Here is an 18,960-nt window from a genome sequence, read left to right on the forward strand (position 1 = left end):
AAAAATGACTCCTTCTCACATGGGTCTGCAACATACTAATGAGAAGTGAGAGAATGCCAGACTTGGTTAGCATCTCCCCTTACTCTATGTGACAGGCAGGATGCACACAGGCTATGAGCAATCTGAACAGAACTTGTCAAGTGAACTTTGGTTTCAAAAAGTCAAACACTAAAAGCAACTCTAAGTAATTCTATCCTTATTTCCTTGATGGTAAAGAGAAACTTTGAGAATTTCTGTTCTCCTACAACTCTGAATTCCTGTGAAATCACTGCCTCAATTTCCATCCTGTTACTAAAGGAATACAAAAATAAAATAGACAATATACATGTATCTTCAAAGTGCTGTCTAACTACAGCCCCTCATTAAGCTTCAGAATCACCTGACACTCTATTAATATTTACCATTACTCCCATCTTTAAAAATGACTCTCTGGGATTGGTAACACAGACTGAGGCAGGAGGATCACAAATTCAAGACCAGCATGGATTACAATGTGAATCTGAGGTCCTTCTGGGAAACTTGGTGTGTAGGTCCTGGCTCAAATTAAGTGGTTGGGGGTGGCTGGAGCTATAACTCAGTGCTAAAATGTCCATCTTAAATATATGAGGATAATGAGATTTTTCTAATACAAATCCATGCCGTGAATACTATCATATATTGAGAATCAGCCTTTGAGCTAAGCTAAGTGCGAGTGCTGGTTTACAGAATGGTTCTAAGTAGGAGACAAATGACTCACCCAGCAGATCATTTTAAACAGGCAAGCACTGGCTGGGAGAGGCAGATACAGAGGGACCTAAGCCAGCCTTAACTACTCTTCTGCAGCTGTCCTCTCTGCTCTCCTTAGCCTTTGAAGAAGCTGGAGGTAACCCTGGTGATAATCATTCCCCCTGCCTGCCTCAGTCTACTCCTGCTTTCTTTCCCTTTCATGCTACATCTGTCTGTTCCTTTTAGGTGTGTTGAAAAGCACCACCTGGCCTGTTCTGGTGTACCAATCTGTACCAGGTTCTAGGCAAGCATCATTTCAGTCATAAAACAGTATGATGAATTAGCACAATTAATACTCAGCATAACCGTGCTAGGACTATAAATACAGATATATAGGAATCCCCTAATAGTCCTTCTTCTGAGCTTTGATATAGTGGGAAATCGCTAAGCAAAGCACCAAGACTATTATAATAGGGAATAGTGACCGATGATGACAAGGAGCTGGTGTGGCTAAATAGACACCAACCCTGAAAAGAAGAATGAGGGCTTGATAAGAGCTCAAGGAATCAGAAACAAAGCCAACATTCTTCTCCATCTTCCACCAATTTAAGAGGCAAACAGAGGCAAGAAAGAACAGAGAAAGAGGAAAGGGAGAAGAGAAGGAAAGAAGAAAGTATATTAATTAATAGTAGAAGAAAGGATAAGAGGAGAGGAAGGGGTGACGGAAGAAGGGAGAGAAAGCCTAAGCCATCTTAGGTTCACTAAAGATGTTTACACAATCACAGTTTGCAACCCGTTGTGAGTCAGCCATGAGCAGACCACACCCACCACCCTCTGAGTCCATCACTTCTGTGCGGATGAATGGGACAATAAATCAATAAATGAGGCTTCTGAAAAGTAAACTGTCGGTCATATGTGGTTCCAGAAAAAAATGAGGATCTGAGAGACCATTAAGCTGATAGTAAATTTACTAATTTTTTTAAGCCCAGCAGATGCAGGAAGGAGCATGTAGGTGGAAAATGTCAAAGGTCATCTTGTTCTGTGTGCCAGGAAGGGAGAGGTAACCACTAAAACTCAAACAAGGGTCTTGACCCCCACACTCAGCCCCAGTGCAATATGGCAGTGGTGGCAATAGGCGCCTTAAGAGCCAGAACTGAAAGAGAGCTGACTTGCTTTGTCCATCTGATTGCCAACTCAGTTTGACCCTCAATACAGGGTACTTGAATAAGGCCATAGGACTGCATAGTAACTAAACCTTTCTTTCCGACTAGACCAAAATGATGATCCCCAAGGACTCAAGAGGCTTAAAAGAGATTGACTGTGTTAAAGCTCAAGAAAGCAAACCCATAATGCCACTTGCAACCTATGCTTTTCCTACATTAATGATTACACAAGAGTCACTCTGAAAACTGAACAGATTGACTCGATCTGGAGTCAAAGACTGGCTCCCCTGTAGCACCAAGAAGGATGCTAAGGACTATGAGACTACACATAGACCAACATCTTAACCACAGCCCACACGACAGGGCTGAACCCAGGGGCCAGAGGCTAACCTGGTTACTGCCTACTGAACGACACTGTTAACACTGTCTAGAGAACTGAAGCAAGACCCGAGGCTCACAAAATAGTACTCGAAATGTCTGGAGGAAAGTCCAAAAATATTCCGGAAAAGAAGAGAAACCAGGGAAACACCAAAGCTCAGGGAGACAGGAAGCCAATGCTGAGATAAGACATACACTGAAACTTTTGGGAATATAAAGCAACTATTAGAAACATACTCAGGCAAGCAATCAAACCATTCTTGAAACCAATGGAATAGTAGAAAACATCTGCTCCAAAATATAACATAAAAGAGAATCAGGAACTGAGGAGATGACTCCAGCCACACAATCTTGAGGGCCTGAATTCTATCCCTAGACCTCAGAGCCCATAACATCAGCAAGTATGTGTAACCCAAGTACTTTGGGGAATAGACAGGTAGATCACTGAAGTTCACTGACTAACCAAACCAGTGATCTCCAGGATCAATGAGGGACCCTGTCTCACAAAATGAGATGGACAGTGACCAAGATGGACTTTGAGCATTGACCTCTGGCCTCTGCATACATGCACACCTCAAAACACCCCCCTGACACACACCACACATACCTAAGGAGGATAAATCCAATAAAATTTTGACTTGAAAATAAAATTAAAATTCACTGGGCAGCCTCAATAGCAGAATATAGATTAATGTTAAAAGTCATGAACTAGAAAAAATACTGATAAAGAATTTTTAATCTTTTTACCAGAGAGGAAAATATTAAATAAATAATAATTAATGAGGTTTCTTGTATCTTTAAGACTAGAACCCAAGATCTAACTATGTCATCTAAATTTCAGAAATTAAATAAAATTAAATTAATTAAACAGTGAAGGAGAATCTCACAAATTCAATGGAAGACATCAACAAAATCTAAGCAGAAGCAAAAAAATCTGAGCAACACAGAACCAGATGCATTAGAAATTACCACTGAAAATAGAACACAGGAGCAACTAGAGAAGACAATGCTTTGCAAATAAATGAAAAATAATATGAAAGAATTTATTCAGTCCAATGGGGAATGATAACAAAACGTAACAGAAATAGAAAATAGCTGGGAAAAATAGAGTGTTCTCTTGAATTCTTTAATGTTTAATGTTTGAAATGAAAATTTAAAAAACTGTGTGGAATAGCTTCTACAGACAGACCACAGCTTTCTTAGGGGACCCACATGGAGACTGAGCTGCGTGTCTGCTACATATGTACCAGGAGCCTTGGTCTAACCCATATACGTTCTCTGGTTGGAGGCTCAGTCTCTGAGAGCCCCCCAAAGGTCCAGGTTAGTTGACTCTGTTGGTCTTCCTGTGGAGTCCTATCTCCTTCAGGGTCCTGAATCCTTCCCCCAACTTTTCCATAAGAGGTCCAAAGCTCCATCCAATGTTTGGCAGTGGGTCTCTGCATCTGTCTCAGTCAGCTGTGGGGTGGAGCCTCTCAGAGGACAGTTATGCTAAGTTCTTGTCTGCAAGCATAACAGATTATCATTAATAGTATCAGGAATTGGTGTTTGCCCATGAATAGGTCTCAAGTTGGGCCAGTTATCCCTACACTGGGAATCCTACCTGGCTACAGGTGGCCTCTTCAGGTCCCATATCCCCACTGGTATGCTTCTCAGCTAAGGTAAACCACATTGACTCCTGGGAGCCTCCCCTATCCCAGGTCTCTGGCACATCCTACAGATGTTTCCCACCCCCTAAGCATCCATTTATTCTCCTGGCCCTCTGACCCTCTCTCCTATCTCTCCCTACACCTGATACTGACCCTCCCCATGACCCCTATCCCCTCTCCACCCAGATCCCTCCCTCCATCTGTCTCCTATGACTATTTTATTCCCCTTTCTAAGTGAGAGTCAAGCATCCTCTCTTAGGCTTTCTTTCATGTCTAGCTTCTTTGGGTCTGTGGAGTGTAGCATGGGTATCCTGTACTTTACAGCCAGTATCCACTCATCAGTGAGGACATACCATGCATATCCTTTTGGGGATGGGTTACCACACTTGGGATATTTTCTAGTTCCATCCATTTGCCTACAAAATTCATGATGTCCTTGTTTTTAATGGTATTTCATTATGTTAAGAACCACATTTTCTGTACTCATTCTTCTGTTAAGGGACATCTGAGTTGCTTCCAGTTTTTGGCTATTACAAACAAAGCTGCAATGAACACAGTGGAGCACATGCCCTTGTGGTACGGTGGAGTATATGCCCAAGAGCAGTATAGATGGGTCTTCGGGTAGAAGTATTCCCAATTTTCTGAGAAACTGCCAGATTGCTTTCCCAAGTGGTTGTACAAGTGTACACTGGACCAGCAATGAAGAAGTGTTCCCCTCACTCCATTTTGATCTTAGGTGTGAGATGGGATCTCAGGGTTGTTTTGATTTGCATTTCCCTAATGACAAAGGATGCTGAACATTTCTTTACATGCTTCTCGGCCATTCAAGATTATTCAATTGAGAGTCTCTGTTTAGTTTTGTATTCCTTTTAAAAATTGGGTTATTTGGTTTGGTGTCTAACTTTTTGAGTTCTATGTATATTTTGGATATTAGCCATCTGCTGGATTCTCAACTGGGCTGCACTGTCTGGCCTCAGAGGGAGGCCAGACAAGATCAGATATATGGGCATCTACCATGAGAACAACAAAATGGGGTGACAAATCTGTGGTGACAGACAAAGGGCATGCTAGACAAAAGTCACAGAACACAAAATGAATGAAAAAACAGAATCAAATACAAAATAAATACTAAATATTTAAACATGCAAAAACAAAAATAATTTAGTAGAGTCAGAAGGTTTTAACTCACAAATAGAGAAATTATGAAACTAAATATAACCCACAAAGTGTATTCTATAAGTTTCTAATTTAAAGAACAATGACTGGCATAATTTAAAAATAACTGAATACACAAAAACAAACAATGCAAAGACAAATCAAAGAAAACAACTGGGTATATTATGCTCACAGTATATTTCAGAGCAAAGAGATGAGGAGACAAAGTAGGAAAAGGGAATACTATTTTTTTCATAGAATAGGCAGCTATGTATCTTAGGCTTCACAAGCCTCTGTTACACAAATCTAACTCATTATAAATTAAGTCACAGAAAACACCTAAATGAATATGTCTGGCTAAGAGAAAGCAAAATTTATTTACAATAATAAAGAGACAACTGATCTAAACAACAACAAAAAATACTATAGTTTTTTGACCCTTAATCCTTTACCTTATATAATTAGTGGCCAACTAGTTGATATGGCACAACACTGAATATATATGTACCTAAGAACAAAGCTTCAAATACCTACCCAAATTGAACCAAAACCTAAACAACGGAAAAAGAAACCCAAGTCACGACTAAATGAAGCAGTCCACATTCCTTACTAAATGTTATAGTTGCTAGAAAACTTGCAAGCATTTAGAGGAACAGAAATATTCACCACCAATTTTTGAAAGTATATATTAGAGTATACATGAAAATTTAGCCAAGACCGTGAAACAAATGCTCTAATATTAAAGAATGGAAATCCTACAAAATATGATTTCTGGGTAGAAACTAGAAACCAATGGCAAAGGTAACAAGAAAATCTTAGAAACTTAAATGTGTATTTATAAATAACCCATGGATAATGAAGAAACTATCAAAGAAAATTTAAGTGTTCTGAGCTAAAAGGGGTAAGAATACAATATATCAGCAATCTGTATAATGACACTAAAATAATGCTTATAGAGAAATTTGTAACACTGAATGTTTGTGTTAGAAAAAAAAAATGAGCCTTATATAACTGTCTCCAGAAAGGCTCTGCTAGAGCCTTACCAATACAGATGCGGATGCTTACAGCCAACCATTGGACTGAACATGGAGACCCCAATGGAGAAGTTAGGGGAAGGACTGAAGGAGCTGAAGGGGTTTGCAACCCCATAGGAAGAACAACAATATCAACCAACCAGACCCCCTAGAGCTCCCAGGGACTAAACCACCAACCAAAGAGTACACATGGAGGGACCCATGGCTCCAGCTGCATATGCAGCAGAGGATGGCCTTGTCGGGCATCAGTGGGAGGAGAGCCCCTTGGTCCTGTGAAGACTGAATTCCCCAGTGTAGGGAAATGACAGGGCGGTGAGGTGGGAATGGGTAGGTAGGTGGGGGAGCACCCTCATAGAGGCAGGGGAAGAGGGGATGGAATATGGGGTTTCTGGAGGAAAAACCAGGAAAGGGGATAACATTTGAAATGCAAATAAATAAAATATCTAATAAAAAAGAAAACAATGATCTCAAAGCTGTACTACCAGGAGAACAATAGAAAGGGGGTGACTAATCTGAGGTGACAGGGGAAGATTATGCTAGGCAGAAGCCACAGGCTATTGGAGACACAGGTTTGAGACAGCCTGTGCATCAGGAGGTAAAAGATGGTTTTCTTACTAAACGAGAGAGCAAAAGTACAGATTACATATGACAGGTGGCTTGGGTTTGAGCTAATTTGAGAATATGCCTCCAAAGTACTTAAGATCATTTGCTGTGGGCTACAGGGAACTCTTATGTAATTTTAAGCAGAAGCATTCCATGAACTACTTGTGTTTTTGGAAAAATAACTGGTACATTAATATGTGGGGAGTGCAGTTCCATGGAAGGTCTACTGGAAATAGACACAGAGATGTTTCTCAGGTATAATTAACTAATCAAATTTCAGATGGAAGTTGATTAGTTTACATGCAGAGGTATTGTCAGAAACTTGATTAAATTTAGATGCAAAGGTATTCTGAAATATCTTTAAATTACATAAGAAAAAATATCAACACTTGGGATCAATTAAACTACTCTCCAAATTATATATCAGGCTCAGCAGACTCTGACTAGTATTGCTTATCTTATATGTCTATCTGTTAACGTCCATTTCATGTTCAGGGCCTAATAATTCATCTCTCCATATATATACCTATTTATTTCCCTGAAAATCATTTTTTCTACCTCTAATTCCATTTATAAGCAGGCTAAAAATCATTGTCTCATCATTGAATTTGCCCACAGGCAGACAAGGCTTTATCATACTGTCCTGGTTAGTTTTTTGTTGACTTGACACAGACTACGGTCATCTGGTAAGAAGAACCTCAACTGAGATTGGTCTGTGAGTGAGCCTGTAGGGCATTTTCTTGATTGATGATTGGTGTGAGAGACTCAACTTACTGTGGGCAGTAACACCCACCCCTGGACTGATGGGCCAGGATGCTATATAAGAAGGCAGGCTAAGCAAGCTATGAGGAGCAAGTCAGCTAGAGGTATTCCTCCATAGCTTGCCTCCAGGTTTCTGCTGAGAGTTTCTGCCCTAATTATCCCCTCAGGGATGAATACACAATGAATGAACTCTTTCCTCCCCAGACTGCTTCTGGTCATGCTGCTTTTTTTATATCATGGCAATAGGAACTCTGAGATACATGTTAATTATAAGAATATGATGGAGCTGAAGACAAATTTGGGGTAAATTTACTTGCCTTGAATTGAGAAAGAAAACACTGGAAGAATGAAGGGGCATTGTTCAGATGAAGACAAGTAAGAAGTTTCATCAACTGTTTTCCAATAATAACAATCTTATCTTATTAATGTCATTTAACTTGAAATTTTATTTCTGCATCAATAAATAAAACCATATCATTTAGCGTGTACTATATGATGTTTTAAAGTAAATGCACTTGGCAGAGTATGCAAATTGACATGTATTACCCCACATAGTCACTGTGTATTAAGCACAGTCAACTTTCATCATTCTTTAAGAATACAATGTATCCTAATTAATTGTGGTCATCATGCTATACGATAAGTCTCTGGAACTATTCCTCCTATCAACTGTAATCTTATAACCCTGGACTAATATTTCTGCACTCCAGCTCTGGCAATCTCCATTCCACTCCATAAATAAGGTAAGATTTTGAGGCTCCCTCTGTAAGAACATGTAAGTCAGTAAGAATGTTTTTAAGAACCACCTTTACCAAAGGGTAAAGACAGAGATGCATCTGAAGAAGAGAGACAAATGGCCAATAAGCAAATGAAGAGCTGGTCAACATCGACAGCCCTCAGAGAGATGCCAACCAGCATCACAAGCCCCTGCTTCATGTTAACTGGGACAGATAGCAGGGAAGGGAAGAAGTATTGGCAGGGAAGTGGAGAAACTGAAGCCTCTAGGTGACATCCTGCTGGGACAATGTTAAAGCAGTGCAGTCACTTTGGAAAACAGCCTGTCAGGTTCCATATGACTCAGCACTTTGAATCCGACATGTACTGGATACCTGAGAGCCCAACCAACCTTACACATGGATTTTCAAAGCAGCAGTGTTTATAATGGTAGAAAGATTTGAAGTGTCCATCAACTGATAGATGGGTGAGTGTTATTATCCACCCATGAGGTGTTACTCAGCGATAATAGAGATAAGTACTGATGCAGACTACAACATGGATGAACCTTGAAAACATGCTCAGTGAAAGAAGCTCTTAAAGGGGTCACATTACAGGACTGGCTGCTGTAAGTGACATACCAGGTAACCAGGGAGATTAAAGGAGACTATGCTTGCTCAGAGCTGAGGCTTGGGAAGAAAGCAAAGCAAAAGTGACTGGCAATGAGCAGTTCCTTTGGAGAGTGATGAAATGTTCTTGAATTGATTCTGACAATAACTGTACAACCCCAAAAAGCTAGGAAACAACTGTACAGATTGAGCGAATGAATAATATAGTATGTTAATGTTCATATACATATTTTAACCAAATTTGACATAGTAATTTATGAAAGCAAAAAGTGTTTCTCTGACTTCTTTCTCCAGAGGATTTCTTTCATATTTTTTCAGCTTATATTCTTGCCACTATAGTACCCTAGGTGTAATATGACAATACCTAGATTATAATATTCTCAGATACCTGCTTTAAGGCTATGACACAAAGTAAAGGCACCCACGCATCTAAGTCTACTCCCCTAGCCTCATCTAACTAAGAATTCGAGTGAGATCTGGATATGAAAGCTAAACAGCAAAGCAGTACTTTATTTTCAAATAATCTAAAGGAAGTGAAAAACTGGGTTTAGGTACTTAAATACTGAAATTCAGTAATACATAAACATACGTGCATGTAACTAAAAATAATACTGATTTTTTAATAATGGCTTGCTTTTTAGGTACCAATATTTTGTCACTCTCAAAATCCTTTAGTAAAAATAAGAATTAGACTTGTGGCTGGGGCAGACACCCAGCTGGTCTGCTCCTGTGAAGACACCATATCCCGAGACATCCTAGAGGAGCAACAGAACTCAGAGCAGTGGACACCATATCTGAGACATCCTAGAAGAGCCACTGCACTCAGAGCAGTGGACACCATATCTGAGACATCCTAGAGGAGCCACTGAACTCAGAGCAGGGGGCACCCATATCCTGAGACATCCTAGAGGAGCCACTGCACTCAGAGCAGGGGGCACCCATATCCCGAGACATCCTAGAGGAGCCACTACACTCAGAGTAGTGGACACCTACCTGGTCTGCTCCCGTAAAGACACCTTATCCTGAGATATCCTAGAGGAGACACTGCACCCAGAGCAGCAGACACCTAGCTGGTCTGCTACCGTGAAGACACCATATCGTGAGACATCCTAGAGGAGCCACTGTACTTAGAGCAGCTAGAGCTCAGAATAACAGGATCACAGAGACATCTGGACCCTAAGGAGTTCTGAAACAAGCAAGGCAGGTTCCAGTCAGAGATAGTGCAGGTAGCACTAGAGTTAACCAGACTGCGAAAGGAAAGCATAAGAATGTAAGCAATAGAAACAAAAGTTACTTGGCATCATCAGAACCCAGTTCTCCCACCATAGCAAGCCCTGAACACCCCATCACATCGGAAAAGCAGGACTAAGAATTAAAAATCACTTCTCATGATAATGGTAGAGGAATTTAAGAAGGACATAAATAACACTCTCAAAGACTTTGAGGAGAACACAGGTAAACAGGTAGAAGCCCTTGAAGAGGAAACACAAAAATCCCTTAAAGAATTGCAAGAAAACACAACCAAACAGGTGAAGGAATTAAACAAAACCGTTCATGATCTAAAAATGGAAGTAGAAACAATAAAGAAGTCTCAAAGGGAGACCACCCTGGAGATAAAAAAAAAAAAAACCTAGGAAAAAGATCAGGAGTCATAGACGCAAGTATCATCAACAGAATACAAGAGATAGAAGAGAGAATCTCATGTGCAGAAGATACCATGGAAAACATTGACACAACTGTCAAAGAAAATGCAAATGCAAAATGCAAAAAGCTCCTAACCCAAAACATCCAGGAAGTCCAGGACAAAATGAGAAGACCAAACCTAAGGATAATAGGTATAGATGAGGGTGAAGATTCCCAACTTAAAGGGCCAGTAAATACCTTCAACAAAATTATAGAAGAAAACTTCCCTAACCTAAAGAAAGAGGTGTCCATGAATATACGAGAAGCCTACAGAACTCCAAATAGACTAGACCAGAAAAGAAATACTTCCTGTCACATAATAATCAAAACATCAAATGAACAAAGCAAAGATAAAAATACTAAAAGTAAAAGAAAAAGTTAAAGTACCATATAAAGGCAGACCTATAAGAATTGCACCAGACTTCTCATCAGAGACTATAAAAGCCAGAAGATGCTGAACTGATATCATACAGACCCTAAGAGAAGACAAATGCCAGCCCAGACTACTATACCCAGTAAAACTCTCAATAACTATTGATGGAGAAACCAAGATATTCCATGACAAAACCAAATATATACTATATCTTCCTACAAATCTAGCAATTCAAAGAATAATTGATGGAAAACTCCAACACAAAGAGGGAAACTACAACCTAGAAAAAGCAAAGAAGTAATCTTCCAACAACCGCAAAAGAGGATAGTTACACAAACATAATTCCACATCTAATAACAAAAATAACAAGAAGAAACAATCATTTTCCTTAATATCTCTTAATATCAATGGACTCAATTCTCCAATAAAAAGACATAGACTATAGGACTAGATACATAAACAGGACCCAGAATTTTGCTGCATAGGTGAAACATACCTCTGTGAAAAAGACAGACACTACCTCAGAGTAAAAGGATGGAAAACAATCTTCCAAGCAAATGGTCCCAAGTAACAAGCTGGAGTAGCAATTCTAATATCAAATAAAATCGATTTTCAATCAAAAGTAATCAAAAAAGATAAGGAAGGACACTTCATACTCATCAAAGGAAAAATCTACCAAGATGAAATCTCAATTCTGAACATCTATGCCCCAAATGCAAGGGCACCCACATACATAAAAGAAACCTTACTAAAGCTCAAAGCATACATTGTACCTCACACAATAATAGTGGTGGATTTCAACACTCCACTCTCAGTAATGGACAGATCATGGAAACAGAAACTAAACAGAGACACAATGAAACTAGCAGAAGTTATGAACCAAATGGATTTAAGTGATATCTATAGAACATTTCATCCTAAAACAAAAGAATGTACCTTCTTCTCAGCACCTCATGGTATCTTCTCCAAAGTAGACCATATAATTGGTCACAAAACAGGCCTCAACAGATACAAAAAGATTGAAATAATCCCTTGCACCCTATCAGACCACCACGGACATTTTGTCTTTAATAATGACAAAAACAATGGAAAGCCCACATACACGTGGAAACTGAACAACGCTCTACTCAATGATGTCTTGGTCAAGAATGAAATAAAGAAAGAAATTAAAGACTTCTTTAGAATTTAATGAAAATGAGGACACATCATACCAAAACTTGTGGGACTCCATGAAAGCAGTGCTAAGAGGAAAACTCATAGCCCTAAGAGCCTTCAAAAAGAAAGTGGAGAGAGCACACACTAACAACCTGAAAGCTTTAGAACAAAAAGCAATTACAACCAAGAGGAGTAGATGGCAGGAAATAATCAAACTCAGGGCTGAAATCAACTAAGTTGAAACAGAAAGAACTATACAAAATATCAACAAAACCAGGAACTGTTCCTTTGAGAAAATCAACAAGATAGATAAACCCTTAGCCAGACTAACCAGAGGGCACAGAGACAGTGTCCAAATTAATAAAATCAGAACTGAAAAGGGAGACATAACAACAGAAACTGAGAAAATTAAAAAAGTCATCAGATCCTACTACAAAGGCTTATACTCAACAAAATTGGAAAATCTGGATGAAATGGACAATTTTCTAGACAGATACCAGGTACCAAAATTAAATCAGGAGCAGATAAACCATCTCAACAGACCCATAACCCCTAAAGAAATAGAAGCAGTCATTTAAAGTCTCCCCACCAAAAAAAGTCTAGGACCAGATGGTTTTAGTGCAGAATCTTATCAGACCTTCCAGGAAGACCTAATACCAATTCTCTTCAAACTATTCCACAGAATAGAAACAGAATTAGCAGTACCCAATTCATTCTATGAAGCTACAATCATGCTCACACCTAAACCTCACAAAGACCCAACAAAGAAAGAGAACTTCAGACCAATCTCTCTTATGAATATCGATGCAAAAATACTCAATAAAATCCTTGCAAACCAAATCCAAGAACACATCAAAACAATCATTCATCATGATCAAGAAGGCTTTATCACAGGAAGGCAGGGATGGTTCAACATTTGGAAATCCATCAATGTAATCCACTACATTAAAAACTCAAAGAAAAAAAAACCACATGATGATCTCACTAGATGCTGAGAAAGCATTTGACAAAATTCAACATCCCTTCATGTTAAAAGACTTGGAAAGATCAGGAATTCAAGGCCCATACCTAAACATTGTAAAAGCAATATACAGCAAGCCAGTAGCCAACATCAAACTTAATGGAGAGAAACTTGAAGCAATTCCACTAAGATCAGGCACTAGACAAGGCTGCCCACTCTCTCCCTACCTAATCAATATAATACTGGAAGTCCTAGCCAGAGCGATTAGACAACAAAAGGAAGTCAAAGGGATACAAAGAGGAAAGGAAGAAGTCAAAATTTCACTATTTGCAGATGATATGATAGTGTACTTAAGTGACCCTAAAACTTCTATCAGAGAACTCCTAAACCTGATAAACAACTTCAGCAAAGTGGCTGGATATAAAATCAACTCAAACAAATCAGTAGCCTTCCTCTACTCAAAGGATAAACAGACTGAGAAAGAAATTAGGGAAATGACACCCTTCACAATAGTCACAAATAATATAAAATATCTTGGAGTGAATCTAACCAAACAAGTGAAAGATCTGTATGACAAGAACTTCAAGTCTCTGAAGAAAGAAATCGAAGATCTCAGAAGATGGAAAGATCTCCAATGCTCCTGGATTGGCAGGATTAATTTAGTAAAAATGGCCATCTTGCCAAAAGCAATCTACAGATTCAATGCAATCCCCATCAAAATTCCAAATCAATTCTTCATAGAGATAGAGCAATTTGCAAATTCATTTGGAATAACAACAACAAAACAAAACAAAAAAAAAAACAGGATAGAGAGAACTATTGTCAACAATAAAAGAACTTCTGGGGGAAATCACCATCCCTGACCTCAAACTGTACTGCAGAGCAATACTGATTAAAAAAAAAAAAAAAAAAAAAAAAAAACAAAAAACACTGTATGGTATTAGTAGAGAGACAGGCAGGAAGATCAATAGAATAGAACTGAATCCAGAAATCAGAAATGAATCCACACACCTATGGTCACTTGATCTTTGACAAAGGAGCTAAAATTGTCCAGTGGAAAAAGGACAGCATTTTCAACAAATGGTGCTGGCTCAACTGGAGGACAACATGTAGAAGAATGCAAATCGATCCATTCTTATCTCCTTGTACAAAGCTCAAGTCCAAGTGGATGAAGGACCTTCACATAAAACCAGATAAACTGAAACTAATAGAAGAGAAGATGGGGAAGACCCTCAAATACCTAGGCACAGGGAAAAGTTCCTGAACAGAACACCAATGGCTTATGCTCTAAGATCAAGAATTGACAAATGGGACCTCATAAAATTGCAAAGCTTCTATAAGGCAAGGGACACTGTCAATAAGACAAAATGGCAACCAACAGATTGGGCAAAGATCATTACCAATCCTACATGCAATAGAGGGCTATTATCCAATATAAAAAAAAAAAAAAAAACTCAAGAAATTAGACTCCAGACAACCAAATAACCCTATTAAAAATGGGGTACAGAGCAAAACAAAGAATTCTCAAATGAGGAAACTCGAATGGCTATGAAGCACCTTAAGAAATGCTCAACATCCTTAGTCATTAGGGAAATGCAAATCAAAACAACCCTGAGATACCACCTCACACCAGTCAGAATGGCTAAGATCAAAAATTCAGGTGATAGTAGATGCTGGTGAGGATGGTGGGATTGCAAGATGGTGCAACTACTCTGGAAATCAGTCTGGCGGTTCTTCAGAAAATTGGACATAGCATTACCTGAGGACCCAGCTATACCACTCCTGGGCATATGCCCAGAAGATGCTCCAACATATAACAAGGACATATGTTCCACTATGTTCATAGCAGCCTTATTTATAATAGCCAGAAGCTGGAAAGAACCCAGATGTCCTTCAACAGAGGAATGGATACAAAAAAATGTGGTACATTTACACAATGGAGTATTACTCAACTATTAAAAATAATGAATTCGAGAAATTCTTAGGTAAATGGATGGAACTAGAAAATACCATCCTGATTGAGGTAACCCAATCACAAAAGAACACACATGGTATTCACTCACTGATAATTGGATATTAGCCCAAAAGCCTGAAATAGCCAAGATTCAACTCACAGACCACATGAAGCTCATGAAGAAGGAAGACCAAGTGTGGGTGATTGATCCTACTTAGAAGGAGTAACAAAAATACTCAAGGGAGCAAATATGGAAACAAAATGTGAGACAGAAACTGAAGGAGGGGCTGTCTGGAGACCATTCCTCCTGGGTATCCTTCCCACGTGCAATCACCAAAGATAGATGCTGTTGTGGATGTCAGGAAGTGCATGCTGACAAGAGCCTGATATAGCTGTCTCCTTAGAGGTCTGCCAGAGTCTGACATATTCAGAGGCAGATGCTCACAGCTAACCACTGATCTGATCATGGGTTCCCAATGGGCAAGTTAGAGAGAAGACTGAAGGAGCTGAAAGGGTTTGAGGACCCATGAGGAGAAACAATACCAACCAACCATAGCTCCCAGGGTGTAAACCACCAGCCTGGGAGCACATAAGGAGGAACCCATGGCCCCAGCTGTATATGTAGGGGAGGATGGCCATATCAGGCATAGGTGGGAGAGGAGATCCTTGGTCCCATGAAGGATGAACACCAAGTTGGGGGGGGGGAAGTCGAGGGTGGGGAGGTGGGAGTGTGGGGGGAGGTGGGGGCACATCCTCATAGAAGCATGAGGAGGGGGGATGGTATAGGGGGTTCCTGGGTGGTGGGGGGAATAGGGTAAGGAGATAAAATCTGAAATGTAAATATAATATCCAATAAAAAATAAAAATTAGAGATTCTTTTAAATTATACTTACATGTTAACATTAACATTTTACAGATTTTAAATTTAAATTGTAAAATGTTAAACAGTTTTTAACTTTGTCGTTGTGCAGTCTCATTGTAAAACTGAAGTATATCACTTAGTAACAACCTGTGAGCATACCTCCCAGATCACTCAGTAACAACCTGTGAGCATACCTCCCGTCCACTTACGTATATCACTTAATAACAACGTGTGTGCATACCTCCCGTCCAGAGCTGGGTACTTGTAAACCCCGTTTTCCAGTGCTTGCAGCAGCTGCTCACCCGTTGCTCTGATAACTAGAACTGGGTCCACTATTGGAAGTATGGCCAGGAGATCATACAGAGTGAAATTCCCTGGCGGGTGTATCCTGTTAGATCTGAGAGTGCCTACAGTGTTCAAAAGAGGGAGAATGCTTTAGTTTTTCTCCATCTAGCACAACTTAGATGACTTAGTGTTACATAGAGACTCAAACTCTTCCATCCCTAGTACAGAGACCCTAATCTGGTTTCTAATGTCTGCCTCACATTTACTTCCAGTTTAATTTTACATATAATATATTCATTAGAAGATCTGATTTTGTGTTAACTACAGTGTTCTTCATAACAAAAAGTTGTAATATTACAACTGGAAAGCCTCTGCCCTCTCTCCCCACGTCCACAGATCCAGGCCTATGAATTGCAGAACAGAGATCTTGACAGGAAGCAACTACAAAAGATTTCACTCTCGGGAAATGTTTTCATGAACAGTTCTAAACCACTCATATGTAAAGTTAAGACCATTTGTATCATCCATGAAAAACAGAATTCTAAAACATTTATCATTAGGATGTTAAGTGGGGTTACACTGTAAACTTTGGGGAGCAGAAGGCAGAAGCTGAAATTGGATCAATCCAAAGGCCTGCTACACACCAGGCCAGGACTCTTCCATGGAGCTCCACCCTACATTCTAAACTGTGGAAAATCAGGGACCCAGTCTCTGCAGTTAGATAATGCCTCTCAGTTACAGCATATGAACTCAAGTTGGTTTTAGAAGATTGTTTTTAGTTTTCTATAGATCTTGAAGTCCTAAAACTCTTAAGTCTACCAACTTCAGACAAAAATGGAGAGGCTAAGAGAAGCCTCCCCGTTAGTCCAACAGAAAACCCTTACTTACCTTTTCCTTATTAACGTGGTAGGAAGGCAAGACTGGTCAGAAAGCAAGAACTTCAGGTGAAAGGCTTAAATCTATTGCTTTTCCTTTAGTAACAGTACAACAGGTGTAAAGCAGATGAATGACAGGTGATATCTTCATAGAAATTTCATTGACAAGTCAAAAATCTACAAACCTGATACTTTAAGTTACAAATAAACTGAACTCCAGAATCTGGTTCCAAATACCCAATCATGACAGAAGATAGGTAGCTGAACTCATGAAATTAATAAAGTTTCTAAATAAGACTTTATAAATCTTAAAAATGCCTACTATTACTACACGCTCTGGAAACCTGGGTTTGGCCATTTGATCTCCTCTTTAACACTCAGATCACCTGAATTAAGGAGTGCCACGTCGACATGTGTGCTCAGATCACCTGAATTAAGGAGTGCCACATCGGCATGTGTGCTCAGATCACCTGAGTTAAGGAGTGCCACGTCGACATGTGTGCTCAGATCACCTGAATTAAGAAGTGCCACGTCGACATGTGTGCTCAGATCACCTGAATTAAGGAGTGCCACGTCGGCATGTGTGCTCAGATCACCTGAGTTAAGGAGTGCCACGTCGACATGTGTGCTCAGATCACCTGAATTAAGGAGTGCCATGTTGGCATGTGTGCTCAGATCACCTGAGTTAAGGAGGGCCACGTCGGCACGTGTGGCCTCTAACATCGCATTTGCCACCAGGTTTCCAAGGTTGCTCTCACATCTTCTTACAGTAATTTCACGGCCATCCAATTCCACGTCAATGGGGCAGAGAACTTCTTCTAACATATACTAAAAGAAGAGAAATAGCTTTCTAAAGTCAATATTCCTTGTGTTTTATCAATTTTAAAATTAATTTTTTTCTACTTGATCACTTATTTTTTCCTTCAAGTTAAAAATCCAAAGAATCTACTGAAACTCTTATTTCCCATATCACAATACCAAAGGAATACCAAAGTACTAAATGCCCAACAGTGATTCACTTTTAGACTATGTAATAAGCCATGTTACCATACAGTTCTAACGCTAGGATAGAGAATCCTAGCCTTTTAGGGCCAGAAACCTGTTATAAAAATACTCAATATATATGACAAGCTGACCCAACAAGAAATAGTTAATTACTTCCAACTGAAACATAACAGAAGCCTCTGCTTCTACAGAATTAACACATGTGCCAAAGGTTATATTAAATAATAAATGCATAGATATCAATATAGCATGGCTTATGTTTCACAAATCCCTCATAAAAGTAACACACAGGCATGCATGCACATACACACACACACACACACACACACACACTTTTAAGTAGCTAAAGTCTGCCCAACATGCTTGGGGCCTTAAGACAAAGGCAATGCTTAAGTGGCCAGATGACAAAGGCTTAAGGTGGAAAGGCATATTTTTAACACAAATTGTTACAAAAATCACCTGTGATTTTGTACTAACCTAGTGCTTAACAAAAATATCAAGCTCTTTATTAAAGACATAAATACTTGAAAAATTTGAGTACAGAAAATATTTTATTGATATCAGTTAAACAGAAACATTACAGTGGGTCTAAATTCCTTTTATTATTTATTTCCATTTCCAAGATAATTCATTATTAAAATATAAATACTGTGAAATCAAGAAAACTCTGAGATCCAAATAATTTATAAATATGCGAAGTGAAAAAAACATCATTTCAAATATGAAATGCTCAACATGTATTGGCTAAATAACCAATTATATTTCTCTACAGTAACAGTTTTGATGCTCAAGTCTAATGAAGTTATAAAAATAAAATTAATAAGCTCTTTAACAAGGTTATAATATAGAGAATATTAGAAATAAATCTAATTTATTAAATGCCTATTATTATTATTTAAAAAGTGAATGTGTAAATTTAAAAAGATAGAAACTATCACCAATTTATTGTGACTGAAGATGCAGTTTAGTGTTTCTCATCAATCCCAGGCTATGATGTGGTCTACAATGCTGTCTAAAA

General features: G+C 39.0%; 1 protein-coding gene across 1 annotated transcript in view; it reads right to left on the minus strand.

Moving 5' to 3' along the window:
• LOC117723670 (mannosylglucosyl-3-phosphoglycerate phosphatase-like) overlaps positions 1-18,960 on the minus strand; it is a 49,485-nt gene that overhangs the window by 3,116 nt on the left and 27,409 nt on the right. Inside the window, exons 4-5 of the mRNA XM_034523232.2 lie at positions 17,618-17,765; positions 16,019-16,184 (exon numbers count right to left, since the gene is read on the minus strand). Coding sequence (XP_034379123.1) covers positions 16,019-16,184; positions 17,618-17,765 — 314 coding nt within the window. The remainder of the gene's footprint in view (positions 1-16,018; positions 16,185-17,617; positions 17,766-18,960) is intronic.

This window comes from Arvicanthis niloticus, chromosome 19, assembly GCF_011762505.2.
Source record: "Arvicanthis niloticus isolate mArvNil1 chromosome 19, mArvNil1.pat.X, whole genome shotgun sequence".
In the NCBI taxonomy this organism is placed as follows: domain Eukaryota; kingdom Metazoa; phylum Chordata; class Mammalia; order Rodentia; family Muridae; genus Arvicanthis; species Arvicanthis niloticus.